This window comes from Nelumbo lutea, chromosome 1 (assembly GCF_056320005.1).
Source record: "Nelumbo lutea isolate HS-2025 chromosome 1, American lotus-T2T, whole genome shotgun sequence".
Lineage (NCBI taxonomy): Eukaryota > Viridiplantae > Streptophyta > Magnoliopsida > Proteales > Nelumbonaceae > Nelumbo > Nelumbo lutea.
This window is the reverse complement of record NC_142684.1, coordinates 207698240-207717895: the sequence shown is the minus strand read 5'-3', so window position 1 is coordinate 207717895 and position 19656 is coordinate 207698240. Positions and strand designations below refer to the sequence as shown.

The following is a 19656-nucleotide window of genomic DNA, read 5'->3' as shown; positions in this document are numbered from 1 at the left end:
GGATAGACAAAGGATTTCTGAGTTATGGGATTGTAGCATTTATACCCTTTCTGAGTCCAAGAGTAGCCAAGGAAGTACACTTAATAGAGCGTGCATCCAACTTGTCTAGACCAGGACCAAGATTCTGAATAAAGCACACACACCTGAAGATCCTGGGAGTCAAGGGATATGGAGACAAAGTGGGAAATAAGATAGAGAACGGAGAATGACCATCAAGAATGAACGAGGGCATGTGATTAATGAGAAAACAAGTAGTAAGCACTGCATCACTCCAGAAACATTTAGGAACGTTCATATGGTGAAGAAGAGACATAGCTATTTCAAGTAGATGTCAGTTCTTCCTCTTTGCCACCCCATTTTGTTGAGGAGTGTTTGCACATAATGTCTGATGATTAATGCCATGTTGTTCCAAATATTGCTGAAATGAAGTAAGAAAATACTCTCTGCCATTGTCTGAACGAAGAATTTTAATTGAAACATCAAATTGTGTATGCAGTTCAGTATGAAACTTTTGGAAAATGGAAAATAATTCGCTTCATTCTTTCATTAAATAAATCCATGTCATTCTTGAACAGTAATAAAAAAAAAAAAACAAAGTACTTGTAACCATTATAAGACTTAATTCTAATTGGACCCCAAATATCTGAATGAACCAAATCAAAAGGACTCAACATGCAACTATCAACTCTAGGACTGAAGGAAACCCGATGGTGTTTCCCATACTGGCACGACTCACACTGCAAAGAAGACAGACAACTCAATGATGGAACAAGTAGCTTGAGAGCTTTAAGAGATGGATGGCTGAGTCTACAATGCCACTGGAGAGGAGTCAAAGAAGTTTGAAGTGCAACTGTAGAACCACCACCATCAAGGTAATACAACCCATCTGCTTCGTGCCCTCCACCAATCTTCCTCCCTGTCTTGAGATCTTGAAAAACACTAGAAGGGTAAGTTTACTAACAGACATAAGTTTAAAAGGAAACTTGGGTACATATAAAACAAAAGGCAAAGAAAGAGATGCAGTATCAACATTACCGACCCCATACATGGTGGAGGTAGAACCATTGGCTAGGGTAACATTATGTGATGTGGCGGTCGGAGAAAGAGAGGAAAACACACCTGGAGTCCCAGTCATGTGATCAGAGGCTCTAGAGTCAATTATCCAGGGGGAAGGATTTGATACCAGGCAAGCCATACCTGAATGAGCAAGGGTGGCAATATTTTGATGTGAAGTAGCCTGAAGGAATCTCTCATACTCATGAATACTCATCATCTCCTTGCTAGAAGTAGATGTGACTGTAGAAGGTGTTGGATCAATTGGCTGATTATCACTTGCTTCACTACCACCAATAGCTGCATGATTAGCCCATGTGGAGGGTGGATTATGCAGATCATAACAGAAGTTAACTGTATGTCCATCTCTTCCACAATATGTACATTTCCTAGTAGTGCTTCCTATTCCTCTGCCACGGCCTCCCCCTAAATCACGATCTCCACCATTGCTACGACCAAACATAGGGTTACCACGGCCTCCCCTAACTGTACGGCCACCTCCTTTGTTCCCATAAGCTCCTCCTCGAGTTCCAACAAGTGCTGATCTGTCAGGAGGTATGACACTTCCTGTGGGACTAAGAGAGATCGTATGGAGATAGGCAAACACTTCCTCTAGTAGGGAGGGCAGATCCTCCTAATATCTGTGCTCTGACAGGTTCATACTCTAATTTCAGCCCCACTAAGAGCCAGGTAACATCTAGTTGTTCCCTTTGTTGTTGTTGAATTTTGACATCCGGAGTTAAGGGATGATAAACATTAAGTTCATTCTAGAGATTTCTCATATTGGCATAATATTCTTCAAGGGTCTGATTTCCCTGCTGCAAACTGAAGTGCTCCTGATAAAGCTGATAAACTCATGTAGTATTGTCTTGTCCAGAATATAGTTTCTTGGCGTGCTCCCATATATCCTTTGTTGTGTCTAAGAACATGAAGTTAACACTGATTTTAGGCTCCATACTGTTCCACAACCACGTCATGATTTGAGCATCCTCCTACTCCCAATCACTGAAACCTGGAGATTCAGTAGTAGGTTTCTCCTCCCGTACATGTTTCAGTCTTCTTAGCCTTAAGAAACACTTCTACCCACTTAGCCCATGGCACATAGTTTTCATCGTTGAGTTTGATGGATGTCATCTGCACATTTAAAAAATCAGAGGAGATCATCACACTTGATTTCTGGTCACCACTAACATCTCCCATTGACGCCATTTCAACCTACAAAACTGGTTGTACCCATCCTAAAAAAATCTGTCCCAAACACTTCGACTATTGTTCTTTGAATATTACACCAACATACTCATCCAATCACCACGAACCTGCCCTAGCATACATTCAGCCACTTCTTGAACATACAATTTCATAACCACCAAAAAAAATCCCTCTTGAAACTGCTCAATAGAGGGTTTAGACCACCACAACTACAACCACTCGACCACCAAGGCTGTCACGCATGGTGACAGCAGTCCAGAAATTTTCCACTAGGACTGCTGCACTACCCCTTGACCTGTAACTAAGCCACCGTAACCCTAGGAACACCTGAATAGGTTGCCGCAGTTTTATGGGGATTGCCGCAGCCTTCTCCACCACTAACGCCAGATTGCGCAGACCAGAAAAAAATAAAAAAAGGGAGGAAAGAGGAGCTGATCGAATGAAGCTGTAGTCTTCCTTTCTCCTTTTTTTTAGTGGTGCTCTGATACCATGTAAGAATAGTTCAGTCGAACTAGTTTCAGAGATAGAGAAGAGAGAAAGAGAGAGAGAAGAAGAAGAAGAAGAGAGGAGAAAGAGGTGTCGAACTGAGAAGTCAAAGAGACTCTCCCAGCCAACCATATATTTATATATCAAAAGCAGTGTACAAAGTCAAATATGCCCCTACTTAAGTATAGGACATGTAATTAACATGATACTAAAATACCCTTAGCTGACTCTAACAGCACACAATGATTATATTGACCCTGGAAAATCTAAATTCATTTTTAAACATGTACATCTACATAAGATTCACCTGTCTGTAAGCTAGACATAGAAAAGGCTTATGACCATGTTGAATGGGGATTCTTGGAGGAAATGCAAGGGTTGGTGGGGTTTGGGGAGGTTTGGAGGAGTTGGATATATGGGTGCATTTCTTCAGCCTCCTCATTGTTAATGAATGGTGTGTCATCAGAATTTTTTCAAGCCTCTAGAGGGATGAGGCAAGGGGATCCACTTTCCCCCTTCCTGTTTGTCATAGTGATGGAGGCACTTAACTTGATCATGAAGAAAGGAGTGCAGAGGGGATGGATAGAAGGATTCAAAGTTGGAAATGAAGGCCTGAGTATCACTCATCTACAATACGCTGATGATACCCTAATATTTCTAGACGCTTCAGCATTCCAAGTCCAAAACCTAAAAGCTATTTTAGCCAATTTTGAGATGCTGACTGGCCTAAAGGTAAACTTAGAGAAGAGTTTTTTGATAGGAGTTGGGGACTTAAGACTTGAGGAAGTGAGACAGTTTGCAGAGGTGCTGGAATGTACAGTAGGGGAGCTGCCTTTCATTTATCTTGGGTTACTGGTGGGAGCAAGGGCATCATCAAGTAGTATATTTATTAGAAAGGGTGGAGAGGAGGTTAGACAGATGGAAAGCCAAGTACCTCTCTTTGGGTGGGAGAATCACACTCATTAAGAGTGTTCTCTCAAGCCTGCCAACATATTACCTTTCCCTCTTGAAAGTCCCTAAAGAAGTCTGCAAGGGTGGAAAAAATTCACTTCCTATGGGAAGGGGTGGGGGGGACAAAAAAATTCCACCTGGTTAAGTGGGAGAAGGTGTGTAGAGCAAAGGAGGGGGGATGCTTAGGGCTAAGAAGGGTAAAGCTATTTAATAAAGCTCTGTTAGGGAAATGGCTGTGGAGGTTTGGGCAAGAGGGGGAAAGGGAGGCATTATGGAGAAGGGTGGTAGGGAAATATGGAGTGATGAGGTTTGGGTGGGAATCTAGGGAGGTAAGAAGTTCCTATGGGGTGAGTGTATGGAAAGGAATCATGAGCTTCAATCAAAATTTCAGAACTTTAGTTAAGTTTAAAGTGGGGGAAGGCTGTAGGGTAAGGTTTTGGGAAGATGAATGGTTGGAGGTGGGTAGATTATTTGAGGTATGTCCTAGACTTTATAAATTGACAGAACAGCAAGTGCCTATTGAGCAGTGTTACAAATGGAGGGGGGAGCAAGTGGTCTGGAATCCAAAATTTAGAAGACCTTTATTGGACCAAGAAATGGAGGAATGCATTAAGCTATTGGAGAAATTGGAAGAGGCTAACATTTCCAGAGATACAACAGATGGTTTATGGTGGAAAGATTGCAAAGAAGGGCAATTCTCAGTTAAATCCTTTTACAAGGTTCTGCTGAGAGATGGTAGGGATTCAAATCAGATAAAGGGTGTGTGGGGCAATCCTGTGCCCCCCCAAGGGTAGAGGCTTATGCGTGGCTGGTGGCACATGGTAGTATCCTAACTAGCAATCATCTGAAATCCAGAGGCTGGCAGCTTGCAAATTGTTGTTATATGTGCAGTCAAGCGTAGGAAACAGTTCTCCACTTATTTCTCTCATGCAATGTGGCAAACTTTATGTGGAAGTTCTTCTCTCATCTGTTTGGAGTGGCTGCTTTCCATCCAGTGACATCAGCAGAAATATTTTCCCTGTGGCCTAAAATCAGAGGAAGCAAGAAAGCCAAAATCTTGTGTAGCTGTATTCCATTTGCAGTGTGTTGGGCCATTTGGAAAGAAAGGAATAGAAGGGTATTTGAAGACAAGTCAAAAAACATAGAGTATCTGATAGCAGGAGTGGGCAATATGATTTCTGCCTGGGCCCTAAGACTTCCAGAGTTCGACCAAGTACACAAGGAAGATCTGTTAGAGAACTTCTGGAATATTTTGGAATTGAATCCATGTAATTTTAATTCATTTTCAGAGTAATTCTGTTAAGCAGATGGTTTGTCATCTTGACAACCAGTATTTTGAGATGTACTTCATCTTTTTCAATTTAATGGATTTCCTTTGTATTCTTCAAAAAAAAAAAAAGATTCACCTTTCTGGAATTGCAGTTGTACTTATGCTCTATTTACGCCCCTAATATTTACATAAGGCATCTAAGAGTTGCTCCATAAAGATTCTACATGAACCGCTTCTTAATTTTGATGTTACTCATATTTGTTGCCTATTTTGACTCTGGGTTCAGATAGCCAAGTCAGTGCTAAAATAAACATCTATTCTGGTTTCATTCATATATTAATGAAGTGAATTATGGAGTTGTCTTATATAACACATTACTTTATTTTTCTTCTTCTGTGTGCAGTGGGCGGTTATCATGGGAACAGGTGCTGAGATATGCAAGGATACGCAAGAGATATATATCCCTCTATGCCTCCTTGCTTAAATCTGAAGCCAACCGGATGGTGGTTGATGATAACAAAGAAATTGAAGAACTAGATCGTGGGCTTGATATTGAAGTCATTCTTCAGTGGAGGTATGAACTAATTCTAATATTATTACCATTGTCAGTCTGGGAGTATAAGTTGATTTGGAAGGAGTCATGAGTCTGATGGGCATTGGAGTTATTCATGATTGAAGGTGTCCTTGGAAAAATTCTTAGCGCTTCTAATTGCATTGTTAGAACTTAGTGCCTTTGCTTTCTAAATTGCATGTTGTGCCTTTTGTACGACTACTTTACTTCTGTCCCTTTTTCTCCTAAAGGAGGACAATTATTAAAGTAGTTTAGTAAGCTACATAAAAAGGAAAGGCAAGAAAAAGTACCATAGCCAGGTTCAGAGTACAGACCTGCAAGATGTCATTGGTAAAGGTGTGGCATTGTATTCTTTCATGACATCAACCTCTCTCTCTCTCTCTCTTATTATATATTGTTACGATCTTGATCCAGACAAATGCAGGTGCTAGCATGATAAAGATGCATACATAATATTGACTATGATAGTAACGAATGACATTAATTTCAGGTGTCAAAATGTTGGGTTCCTGAAATTGCTTACCTTCTTTTCTATGCTCATTGTTGTGGTATTTATGCAGGATGATGGCACACAAATTTGTGGAACAGTCCATAGGATCAGAACCTTACTTGAGAAAGCCAAAAACAAAGAGACCTTGGTGGTCATTAGGATGGTTGATAACCTGATACTAGTTCTTTACAGTTCTCATCATATTATATTTTGTAGTACATGTGCTGTGATTTTAATGATATAATATCTTATTATCAGGACTGGGCAATCTTTCAAGGATGAGAGTGAACCTTGGAATTTCAGTGAGGAAGACTGGGAACAATTAAACAAAATCATAGGTTACAAGGAAGGTGATGATGTGCAATTGCTGACAACTCAAGAGAGTGGGAACATACTCCATACCTCCTTGGAGGTTCACATGAAACATAATGCTTCGAAGCTTATTGCTGAGGCTCAACATTGTCTTGCTGAATTATCTTGTGAAGGGTTAGATTGCTCTGTCAGGCTCTATTCTGAGACTAAGGTTTTTGACCTGAAATTGGCATCATATCGTTTGTCATCACCTAATGGGCTTTTGGCAGAGGTTTGAATCTTCTGCACTGACTTATGTTGTCCATGTATTTACTGGTGTTATTTGTTCACAAAAACCTGGTTGTAATCTGTAGTTTAGTACTTATATTAAGGATCTGAATTTTTGTAGTATCCATGCAGAGTGCAGCAACTGATAATTCCTTGGTTGGTATCTTTTCATACAAACCTTTTGACGTTAAAGTAGACTGGAGTCTGGTTGCAAGAGCTTCACCATGCTATATGACTGTATGCTATTTTTCCAGTTACTTCTCATAGCTACTTTGTGTAGGCTTTTGGTCACTTACTTATGACATTTTTGGACAGTATCGGAAGGAGTCCATTGACCAAATTGTCAATTTCTTTGGAAGCAGTACAGCTGTCAGCCAGACCATAGCTTTGGAAACTGCAGCTGCTGTTCAGGTCTTCTTTGGTTCTTTTTGTTCGTTGTGACTTCTGAATGTTGCTATGCTATTCTACAAGTGGTATATTGATTGTTGTTCCTCTTCTTTGAAGATGACTATTGATGGAGTCAAACGTAGTGCTCAACAGCAAGTGAATAGAGCATTGAAGGATCACACCAGGTTTTTTACTTTTATAATTTTCTGATCTGAAGTTCAGCATTTAATAATGATTAACCATTTCTTAAGTTATCATATCATTATTCTAATCCAAGTGACTTGCCAAATCAATCAATGAAACAAATGGGAGAAGTTAACAGGCTGGTGGTCAGATTTTACCATTCAGATGAAGAATCTTCTTATCCTTTTGTTTTATTTCTGTATCACATTAAATACAAAGAAAAGAAAAAAAAGAACAAAATGTAGAACAATGTTATCTAAATGCACATGAGATACATCAATTTTCTTTTCTTCCTTCTCAAGATCCACCCAGGGAAAAGAAGGAAAAAATCAGGCTAAAAGCAAATGGGGAATCTCAATGCTGCAGTTTTTGATCTGACCACTAGTATATTTTGAATTCATGCATGAGACTTGCGCTTGTTTGTCATCTGGTTCTATTTTGTATTTGCACTTGTATTTTACTTGTTGCCAGAACATTTTAGTTTGTAGTATTATTAGTTAATGTTAAAAGTTCCTTTCTCATCTTATGGTCAGCTTTACATTTTTATCTCATGTTTGCTGCTAGGTTTTTGTTGGACCTGGATATTGCAGCTCCCAAGATTACAATTCCTACTAACTTCTGTCCAGACAACTCTCACACTACTAAGTTGCTACTTGATTTAGGAAATTTTGTTCTTCATACACAGGTTCTCTCATAAGTTTCACCTCAGGAATTTAAATTGAAAGGTTTTTAATCAGATGCAAATGTAACTTTTCCTATATATCTGCAGGAAGACTCTGAATTGGATTTGCCTGAGGAGAAAAATATGTACTTGCAGTTCAATTTGGGTCTCAGTGATGTATCTGCTTTTCTGGTAGATGGTGACTATCATTGGAATCAAACTCTGGGGGCTTCTTCTAGTTCTTCCCAATCGAAGTATTTTGGTTTTTTACCTGTTATCGATAAGTGTGGAGTAGTACTGAAGCTTCAACAGGTAATTATTGTTCTTCTAGTTCTGTTTACATTTCTTGCTAGCTAACATCATCTCAATCTTTGATACTATAACTATTTTGTTACCATCTGCAGATCCGATCACCACACCCATCCTACCCTTCAACAAGACTTTCTGTGCGGCTGCCTTCCCTAGGTTTTCATTTTTCCCCGGCTCGATACCATCGTTTAATGCAAGTTGCAAAGATCTTCCAGAATGAGGAAAGTTCAGATTCAGATTTTCTTCGCCCCTGGAATCAAGCTGATTTTGAGGGATGGTTGTCTCTTCTTGCCTGGAAGGTTTATCTCTTTTTTCTTACTAATTTCAAATTCTAGTATGATGTTGTTCTTGGTTATGTTTGTTGATATTATATTCACTATTTTATATGGCAGGGTGTTGGAAATAGGGAAGCTGTTTGGCAGCATAGATATCTTTGTTTAGTTGGGCCTTTTCTTTATATTTTGGAGAGTCCTGTCTCCAGAACTTACAAGCAATACCTCAGGTTTCTCATTTCTTACATTTAAAGTTTGTTACATATTTGGAATGTTATATTTTTCAAAGTATATATAATGTATATCGAGACTCAGACGATGTGAAAATTGAAAAATTAAAGGAGGACATTTAGAAAATATTAAAGGGAGAAGGTGCTAATTTGGCTACACTAGGTTTCCAGTGGAAGGATAAATACTAATATTTTCCTGGTAGAAAAGTTGCTGAATAGAAGAGAGGGAAGAGAAGAGAGAAAGAGAGATGAGAAGATTTGGAGTCAAAAAGATAGTGCTGCTGGCACCATCCTTTCTATTTATATTACAACAGTGCCCTAGTAGTTGACTACTGCCTAGTTGTTGACTACTAGGAAAACCCTTTGTCTAGTAGTTGACTACTGCCTAGTGGTTGACTACTAGGAACAGTATATTGCTAGTAGTTGACGACTAGCAACAGAGTACATTATTTCAACAATAGAATTACCCCTCAATAGCTAACTCTAGCAACTATGTTTGCAGTCATAAAATCAAAAGAAAATCCATTTTGTAAAAACTGTATGTGAGAAATTACAAAAAAGAGATCAGAGAGGGCAGAGAGAGGTAGACAAAAAAACCAGCCCAACATCACCCAAATCTATAAACCTACCACAATACAGAAACACCCAAGGCCCCAAAATAGTGGAAATAACAGAATAACAGACCCAGACCATAAAACAAGTCAAAATAGCTTGGCTATGGCGTCAACATCCATCAACAACTTAGAACTCCACTACATTACAAGCACTCATATCCCCAACCTGCACCCATCAGGGTAAGCCCCTCCATCCTACTCCTCTGCTTCTAGTACTCCACTAGTCCTTGATCTTTCATATTTGGCCTTTAAAGGGTTTCTCCGGAGATCTATTTCTGGAAACCTGTTGTGACCAGCAACTAACACCATATCTGAAAGAAAGTTCTACAGGAAGAAATATCCATAGCGAGACAAAAAAAGAAAAAAAAATGAAAAAGAGATGGGCTTTGAGTGGCTCAGGGAAGGAAATAAGAGACCTTGGACATATACTTTCCTCTGAAAGGTTTATGTTCAGTGTTTTTTTCCTGAGAACGATAGCATTCATTGCAGAAAAACCCACCCAAAACATCATCGTCATCATCCTGTTTCACTAATCTGTTCTATTTAAAACCATATCCACTGTTAAATTATTAGTGCCATAGTTGTGAAGGCAATGCCTAGTCGACAAGGCACTCTTGGAGGATCACCTCCCCTAATCACCAAGCAGTTTTGTACAGGGTGTTATAAAGTGCTTTTATATTCTTAATTTTTTGAGGTTATAATTATAAAATAGACATTATTAAACTAAAATATTCATTTTGTGTGTTTATATACTAATTTCTTTTAATTGTTTTCTTAGTTGTTAGGGTTTAAGCAACGAAAACATTGCTAAATGCTGTATTGAACCCTCAAAGACTTCAAAACCTGAACCAATAAGTAAGGAATAACTTAAAATGTTGTCTAATCAACACATTTTCTTCTTCCACATCTTCTTCTTCTTCTTCTTCCACCTTTTCTTTTCTTCTTTTCCTATAACAAAAATAGGGTTTTAGCCCCTATATTTTTTGAATTTTCTTTTCTTTCTTCTTTTTCTTCTCATGAATATGTTGGAATATGTTGATTTTCTATACTTTAACATGAAGTTTATACTTTTCTTATGAAAAATATGGATAATTATTGAGGAAATATGGTTGTGGAACTTAGGGAACTGCCCTAGGATATTTTCTTTTTACTTAAAAAAATCCATCGCCTAGGTGACTAGGCGACAAGGCGCCCCCTGTTGCCTAGCCTCACCTTGGTGCCTTGAGAACTATGGTTAATGCTTAAATCATTTCTTACTAACAGCCATGTCCTTTTTGGTTAACTCCTAGCTCTTCTAGCCCCTTCCACTTGTAAAAAATCACTTCTTCTAATTGGAGCTATTGGTGGTCTTCTATGCACGTGACCAAACCATCTGAGCCTTCTCTCTCATTTTATCACTTATTAGAGCTACTACTAGGTTTCTATGGACAGATTCATTCCTGATCTATCCTTTTTAGTTTTTCCACTCATCCATCTTAGCATTCGCATTTCTGCCACACGCATATTCTGAACATGTTATTTCTTGACTGCCCAACACTTTGCTCCACAGAACATAGTTGGCCTTACAACTGTTTTATAGATTTTTCCTTTTAATCAAAATGGTATTCTCCTATCACACAAAAGTTCAGATGCACCCCTCCGTTTTGCCCAACCTGCACTAATTCTCTGGTTGACATCCTCTTCAATCTCTCTCTTGTTATTGAACCAAGGTACTGGAAATGGTCATATTGAATTATCTCTTGGTTTCCAATCCCAAGTGTATCCTGATTTACACTCCTATTATTACTAAATTTACATGTCATATACTCTGTTTTGGTTCTACTTATTTTAAAGTCTCTTGTTTCTAGGGCATTTGTCCATGCACCATGGAACTTCTTGAATATGTTTAGACAGTTTGTCTATGATCAGTGGATATAGATAAGGGCTAAGTGCCAAACCTTGGTGAAGACCCATTGTAACTATAAAATCTGAAGTCTCTCCTACTAAGTGAGAGGGTGAGTGGTTGTGGGCCATCTGCATTTAATGACTGGTGTGGGGCATTATTATTGGTTCCACAACCCACTGCACAGCTACCGCGTTCAGCTAATCTGATCTCCTCCTCTGTATGGTTAAGAGCCATCAGTCTTCAAGGCACCAACAAAACATGGATTTCTGCTTCAGCAGCATCTGCCACACCAATTGACCCACAAAAGACCTAGATCAGATCACTATTAGATTTAATAACTTGATCCCCAATACCAGCCTGACTGCTGTGGCTCATCAAACTTCTGCAGCTACCATTGAACCGAAAGGTATACTCCACAGGAGGTCTATGTGATAGGTTGGTTCTAGTAGTTGGTGCCATACAAGAACTCAGGACATGCATCAGATTTCTCTCCAAGTCTCCAAGAGAAATGCCTCCAAACATGTTATTGGATCTCATCCAAGAGTTGACTAAAAGGTGTATTTTCCCTTTCAGATCTTCTAAGGTTGAACTTTTCCCTTCAAAATCCCTTTTATTCCACACCTCCCAGTTTCCATCTCTTGGAAACTGGATGTTTGCACTTTCTTAGATTTATTGTTAATAAAGCTCTTTTGGTCTGGTAAAGTGATAAAAATGAAAAAAAAAGGAGAAAAAAGAAGGGGGGGAAAGGTCCTGCCTCTATCAATGCCTCAAATAAAGCAATTACCTAAAAGTGTCAAAGAAAATATACATTTTTTTAAAGAATTTATATTGGCTTTGTTTTTTATTAGTTAATGTCATGTCGTTTTTTTCTTCTTTTTTCCTTCTTGCAGCTTACGGGGAAAACAAATATATCATGTTCCAAAAGAATTGATTGGCAATGTAGAACACGTATTAGCTATTTGTGATGCTGGACAATCTAACATGAAGGTTTGATTGTTATCTTAGTTTGAGTTTGGACCAAGTTCCTTTTAATCATGGCTATGATTTTAGCTTTCTTTTTTTCATATGCAGGTTGTGGAAGATGTGAATTCACTAGTATTACGTTGTGATTCTGATGATTCCAGGAGAACATGGCAAAGCTGTTTTCAAGGGGCTATATATCGCGCATCGGTACATAATGATTATTTTATTGAAATCATATATCCTCTTGTGGTTGCTTTGTTTGATTCCATTTGAGCTTGGTTTAATATGTTGAGAGCTATATTATTATGTGTATATATCAATGTGGGGATGATATATTCTCTATACTATTTCATTTATGTCCTTTATTGTTTTTCTTTCAATGCTTTTTCCAATTTCATTTATTTGAAGGTGCAAATACTGTAAATAAGATAGACTAGATTGCTTCAATTTTAGGGATTATAGCACTGACTAAGAGGATTGTTTTGGGGGATGGGGAAAGGGTCCTACTTTTGTTTGTCTTTAAGTTCAGAACATGCATATCTGATTGAGTTCTGTATGACAAGGGGAAGACCTTATGAAGACATGTGCATATGATGAGTGGTCTGAATGTTTTAGAAGAGAGAAGAAAGCATTGATGCAAGAGCAAAGAAGCCAAAACTGGATTTTTGTTTTTAATTTTTATGTATTTTTCTATTTTGTGTGAAAAGTGCCAAAGGTTAGGACTGTACCCAGTCCACCCCCTAAGACCTCAGATAGATGGAATAAACATTGGGTAATGGCCTTTGGAGGGTATTTTGGTAAATTTATATGTATATTTGGGAAAGACTTTCTATTCGAAGATTGCCAAGAAAGTGGGACTGCAGATTTTTCCCAAAACCCTAGCCGATTAGAGAGTTTCTAGTTACGGGTTGAAGAGATTGTTTGGGTGTGGCGCTCAAGGCTTGGAGGGTTCCTTTTTATCTCCAAAAGTGGGTGGCTGTAGTGGGAAGTGGTTTGGATAGCTCTGGTTTGAGCGGCTACCTCTTATCTCTTTCTCCCCAGAGGCCAGGTATGGTGAAACCCTAGTTTTGGGACTTTTTGAGTGCTTGATTGACCTTAGTTAGGTCTATAAAGGTTGAAAACATTGTTTTTTTTTTTTTATTTTCGTTTGATTGATGGAGCAATCTGGAGTGAGATGAAGCAGATCCCGGTGTTGGGGGTTGGTCCTGTAGATTCCATTATGATAGGAGTGACTACAATTAAACTTGACGGAACAAATTACATCGCTTGGGCACAATCTATTAAGATCCATGTCTGTAGTAGAGGTAAACTAGGGTTTCTCACAGGTAGTAAGGTGATGCCAGAAGAGATTGATCCTGCATATGAGAAATCGATGCAGGATAACTACACAGTTATTGGGTGATTAGTAAATTCTATGCAACCCCACATAAGTCAACAATATCTGTTTCAGCCAAGGAGATTTGGGATAGTGTTATAGAAACATACTCTTAGAAATTAAATGTTGCAAGGGCCTACAAACTGAAGAATGATGTGAAGAATTTAAAATAGGGGGAGAAGAGTGTGGTTGTCTACTATTCGATGTTGAAGTCATTATGGTAGGAGATAGATGTTATGGAAGCAGTTGTATGGGAAAGCACCAAAGATGCAACAACTTTCAGGAAATTTGTGGAAAGAAACATAGTGTTTGAATTCCTTATAGGACTCAATCCTGAATTTGATATTACAAGGCAAAATATTCTGGCCAAGGATGAAGCGTCACTTGCTCAGGCATACTCTATGGTGAGTAGTGAAGAGAGCAGGCGACAGGTACAACTACTGACCCACCTCCCCCAGAATATTTTGCACATGCTAGATTAAAACCAAAGGGGGTAGATGAAAAAAAGGAGGTGGTATGTGAATATTGCAAGAAGCCGAAACATACGAAGGGTTCTTGTTGGAAACTTCATCTAGATCTTCTTCCAAAGAGGTTTCAGAACAACAACTTTAAGAAGGGTGGTCAGTTTAGAAAGCCCAAGAATGCAAATGTTGCTATAGTATCTGAAAGTGAAGAAAAATCTGTTGTGGAACAGTTGGCAACAGTGTAGGCAGAATTTGAGAAATATGGGAAGTTAATAAATCACTTGGAGTCTGCTGTTGCATCTTCCTCCTTAGGCACCCCCTCTACATCTGCTTTTGCCCATTCAGGTATTCGTGCTTCTACAAATCATGCTACAACCTCAGGTAATTGTAGAATTCCTTAGATCACAGATTCTGGTGCATTAGACCATATGACTAGCATACCCAACCTCTTTTGTTCATACAAACTCCTCTTGGGTAGAGAGAAGATTTCTCTTGCTGATGAGCTTCTTGCTCCCATCTCTAACAAGGGGGATATTAGATCCTTTGACTCACTTGTATTATCTTTTGTCTTTCATGTTCTTAAACTTAGCACTGACCTTTTATCTGTTGGTAGTTTAACAAATCAATGAACTGCATCATAACCTTCTTTCCTACGTATTGTGTTTTTCAGGACCTGAAGTCTCAAAGGACAATTGGGAGTGGCCATGAAGCGAATGGGATACACTTGCTAGATGTCTCTGATCAAAGTTCTGTATTACCTAGTGGAGTAGCTTTGGAGTCTGTTTTATTAGAGTCGGTTGATAGAGTCATGATATGTCATTTGTCTTTTTCAGCTTTGAGTCGTTTGTTTCCATAAATGTTTAAGGGAATATCCCTATCGAGTTTTCATTGTGAGTTATGTGAACTTGCAAAACATTGTAGATAATCCTTTTTCAGTGAGTAATAAAAGATCTATTTCTCCTTTCCATATTGTGCACTCTAATGTGTAGGAGCCGTACCATTTACTTGCTATGGGGGGTTACAAATATTTCATTCTTTTCATTGATGATTTTTCTCGTTACACCTGGATTTACCTTATGAAATCTTGGGATGAAGTACCAAATATTGTACAAAAATTTCATGAACTTATACTTACCTAGTTTAACACTCGGATCAAAATATTCCGATCTGATAATGTAAAGGAATATTTTGAGAAGAGCCTTTCCTCCTACTTTGACACCTTTGGAGTTATTCATTAGAGTTCCTGTTCCTACACTTCTCAACAAAATGGAGTGGTGGAAAGGAAGAACAGACATGTGGTTGTGGTTGCAAGGAGCCTCCTTTTTGCTTCCCATGTTCCTGTTAAGTTTTGGGGGTTGCTGTCCTTATAGCTACATACTTGATAAATTGAATGCCTTCCTGGGTTCAGGGGTTTAAAACTCCCTTTAGCTTGCTTTTCCCAAATGAGGATCTCTTCTCTCTTCCTCTTAGAGTGTTTAGGTGCACTTGCTATGTTCATGCTCACAGTCATCAAAGACATAAGTTTGAGCCTAAAACACACAAGTGTGTCTTTTTGGGATATGCTCCACATAGAAGGGATATTGCTGTTTTGATCCGGTTTGGGGCACTTGCTTTGTTTCCAGAAATGTCACATTTGCATAGTCCGTTCCTTTCTTTGGTACTTCTGAGAGGGAGCATTCAGAGGAGTTTGCATTGTCACCATCTGTTTCTCTTCCAATTCTTATTGAATCTTCTATGGAGTCTCCTCCAATTGAGTCCTCTATTGGTTCTTCTTCTCATGTTCCTACTCCCCCTCCTCCTGCTCATGCTCCCACATTTCCTTCCCATCCTATTATCCAAAGGTGATACCAGAGGCAAAGATTCAGAGACATGCAAGTTGTTTCCATGCCTTCAGATGTGCCTCTTTCTCTTTCCATCACTACTGAGGTAATAGGTCAATCTTCTTCTACCACTTCAGATACCTTCCCTGACCATGATCACCTTATTGCCCTTCGCAAAGGCAAACGGAAATGTATAGCTCATTGCATTTCCAAACACCTGTCCTATAACCTTCTTTCCCCTTCCTACTATTCCTTCCTTGCCTCTGTTTCTACACATGTGACTCATATATCTATACCAGAAGCCTTTTCCAAAACAGAATGGAGGGATGCTATGATGACTGAACTAGATGCTTTGTATAAGAACAATACTTGGGAAATTGTGGGTTTGCTTGAGGGAAAGGAACCAGTTGGCTATGAGTGGGTGTTCACTGTTAAGTATCATTTTGATGGTACTGTTGAGAGATATAAGGCCCATTTGGTTGCTAAAGGATATACTCAGATGTATGTTATTGACTACTTGGAAACTTTTTCCCCAGTAGCCAAGATGACTTCAGTTCGAGTTTTGCTATCTTTAGCTATTGCTTTTGATTGGCCTCTTCATCAGTCTGATGTAAAGAATGCTTTCTTGAATGGGGACCTACATGAAGAGGTCTATATGTCTTTACCTCTAGGGGTGTATGGGAAGGAGATGCAAGGAAAGGTCTATAAACTGAAGAAGTCCCTTTATGGCCTTAAGTAATCTCCTAGAGCCTGGTTTGACAGATTTTGGGCTGCCCTTGTTGCTTTTGGGTACACATAGACTCAGTCGGATCATACCTTGTTTGTTAAGAGGAGAGATTCCTTAGTGACCCTTCTGTTTGTTTATGTTGATGATATTGTGGTTACTGGTAATGATACTTAGGAAGTTGTTCATCTCAAAAGTTCTCTTAACATTGAGTTTGAAATTGAAGACTTGGGAGAACTCAGATATTTCTTGGGAATTGAAGTTGCTAGACCTAAGGATAGTATCTTCATTTCTCAACGGAAGTATGTTCTTGATCTCCTTGCAGAGACTAATAAACTGGGTGCTCGACCTGCTTCTACTCTTGTAGACCTAAATCATAAGCTGTTAGCTACTGAAGGTGAACTGTTGCCTGCTAAGGGAATGTTCTAGAGACTGGTTGGGAAGTTATTATACCTTTGCATGACTCGGCCAGATATTTCCTATGCAGTTAGTGTAATTAGCTTGTTTATGCATTCTCCCAGAGATACACATTTAGCAGCAGCTGAGAGGGTTTTGTGCTATCTAAAAGGGACTCCAGGGAAATGTATCTTGTTTGCTAAGCATGGACACATGAAGCTAGAAGCATACACTGATGCTTGGAACTGATACACATTTAGAAGCATACTCAGATGTATGGTATCCACTGTCTACTCAGTCTTCTTCTAGATCTGTCTGAAACTCTAGTAGCCAAATGGCTACTGGCTGTCACCACAACCTATTAGGGCATAGACTAGGTTGAAACCTCCTCTTTGGTCCCTACTCCCAAAGAGAAACCCTAGTTACAGAATCCCTTGGACACAACAGTCAGAACTAGGGCTCTTTAATCAGTAACAAGAAATAAAAAAGGAAGACAGGAGAAAGGGGAGAAGAAAAAAAATGTTTGGAACTGATACCATGTAATCAGACCTGCAATGGAGATTGGAATAGAAAGAAGAGTGAACAAAGAGAAGAGAGAAAAGTGAATGGGTGGCAAGCCTGTTCTCGGCTGGCCATGGAAAAGGATTTATATTAGATGTTAAATAATACATAAAAGGACTGATTTTCCCCTGATTAGTAATGGGGCATTCAGACAAAAATAATAAAAATAAAAGAGCTGACTTAGGCCCAATAACTCCAGTCCCACTTCGGATACAAAACTGAATATAAAATATAAAGAAGAAAAGTCCAACTTGAAAAGGCCCACACCGTCACTTGTTACAACAATTATCTTATTAGATTTTGTTTTAAGAATGCATTAGCTTGTCAAAATTATGGTAGTTCTCACAATTTAGTACTTTTTCGTGTCCCAAAGTATACTTTTGACTGTATCAGTCTAGTAGAACATGGTTATGTCCACTTAATAATGTTACCTACTCATCAAAATTTTGTATGCAGGGTTCTGCTCCTATCATTAATTTATCTGAAACATCATCTGATCCTGGAGACATGGAAACCGAATTTGTAGATGACAGCAATGTATTAGATTTGTTAAATGTGGAAAAAATGTTCATGATTGGTGTTCTTGATGAACTGAAAATCTGTTTCAGTTATAGTCACTTGGTGAGCTTGTTTCCTTTATACTCAACTCAATTTGTGAATAATATTTTATTACCAGGCAACACTAGTGTATATATTACTGCTATCACTGATTTTGATGATCAATGGTGCCTGCTAAATGTTATATTCCTCATGGTATGGTGATACTGAAATGAAATTTTGATTAAAATACCTAACTCTTCTGATTTTTTTTTTCCAGGATAGCCAAAGTTTAATGAAAGTTCTTCTAGCAGAAGAGAGTCGTCTATTTGAGTTTCGTGCAATAGGTGGTCAGGTAATTCTGCTCTTGAATTGCAGTTTAGTTTATAGATGTTTTGATGTTTTTCCTTTCCTTCTTTCTTTTTTTGATTGTTGAATCTACAAAAAACAGGTGGAACTTTCAATTAGGGCAAATGACATGTTTATTGGCACAGTCTTGAAGTCTTTAGAAATTGAAGATTTGGTATGCTCTAAGGGTATGAATCGACCTCATTTTCTGGCAAGGTCCTTCATCAGGAGCACAGATAGCTCTACTTTTGATGAGCCCTTGTCCATTGAAAATGCTGTATGCTGGAGCTGTAGCAGCAATGACCAAAATCAAGGTGATGGAGATGACGGCTTTTTTGAAGCTTCTGAAGAGCTGGTTGACTTAGTTGACTATCCTGAGCAACCATCTGGGAACTCAATTCCATCAATAAAGCTGTCAATAAACCCTCCTAGTTTTAGTTGTATTCGCGGTTTACTTCCTAATGCTGGGCCTCAAAAAGTAACTGAGGGAATGGAAATAACTGATAACTTGGACAGTTTTGTGAAAGCCCAGATAGTGATCTTTGACCATAATTCTCCTCTATATGACAATGTAGATAAGTGGGTAAGTACTGTACCTAAAAATTGTGGCACTTGATCATGCTGTAAATTATCTGCTAACTATATCATCTTATGGCACCTTGCAGGTTACAGTGACATTAGCAACCTTATCATTTTTCTGTAATAGGCCAACAATTATTGCAATTATGGAATTTGTGAATGCTATCAACATTGAGGATGGGGGTTCTTATTCTTCCACTGATAAGCCTTTAGAAGCTATGACACAAAAAGATACCTCAAGGGAAGTTATGATTGAAGATCAGCATTCAGTTACAACCCAAGAACCTGTTGTTAAAGGCTTGCTTGGGAAAGGGAAATCTAGAGTCATGTTCTATTTAACATTGAACATGGATCGTGCACAGATTCTGTTGATGAATGAAAATGGATCTATACTTGCTACTCTATCACAAGATAATTTGCTCACTGATATTAAGGTTTACTGGGTTATCTTTTCTATTGCTTTGCAAAAATTGTTTATACATGATACTTATTTGCTTCTATCTTGTTTACAAGGTCTTCCCATCTTCTTTTAGCATAAAAGCCTCTCTGGGAAATCTAAAGATAAGTGATGGCAGTCTTCCTAGCACTCATTCATATTTCTGGGTTTGTGATATGAGAAATCCTGGGGGCAGTTCATTTGTTGAGGTAGGCGTATTCTTAAATTCATTGATGCTGCATTGTATGTTCTGAGTTAACCCAACTAATTTTATCTATATGTAGTTTGTCAAACTTTGTATAT

At 38.6% G+C, this 19656-nt stretch overlaps 1 protein-coding gene across 4 annotated transcripts in view; it reads left to right on the top strand.

Annotated features, from left to right (window-relative positions):
• The window catches only part of LOC148880646 (pleckstrin homology (PH) domain-containing protein), a 172320-nt gene that overhangs the window by 24450 nt on the left and 128214 nt on the right, over nt 1-19656 (top strand). For 3 of the 4 annotated variants that reach the window (XR_016104620.1, XM_088962621.1, XM_088962620.1), the window contains exons 10-26: nt 5373-5543; nt 6101-6193; nt 6289-6613; nt 6742-6846; nt 6925-7020; nt 7114-7181; nt 7744-7864; nt 7949-8152; nt 8245-8448; nt 8542-8651; nt 12041-12137; nt 12222-12320; nt 17910-18074; nt 18271-18345; nt 18442-18921; nt 19004-19351; nt 19431-19562. Coding sequence is in view for 3 of the 4 variants with exons in the window: in XM_088962621.1 (XP_088818747.1) it covers nt 5373-5543; nt 6101-6193; nt 6289-6613; nt 6742-6846; nt 6925-7020; nt 7114-7181; nt 7744-7864; nt 7949-8152; nt 8245-8448; nt 8542-8651; nt 12041-12137; nt 12222-12320; nt 17910-18074; nt 18271-18345; nt 18442-18921; nt 19004-19351; nt 19431-19562 (2893 nt within the window). In the remaining variant the exon portion in view is untranslated. Of the gene's footprint in view, nt 1-5372; nt 5544-6100; nt 6194-6288; nt 6614-6730; nt 6847-6924; nt 7021-7113; nt 7182-7743; nt 7865-7948; nt 8153-8244; nt 8449-8541; nt 8652-12040; nt 12138-12221; nt 12321-17909; nt 18075-18270; nt 18346-18441; nt 18922-19003; nt 19352-19430; nt 19563-19656 lie in introns of those variants that run through there. The other variant, XM_088962622.1, reaches the window with a different exon arrangement.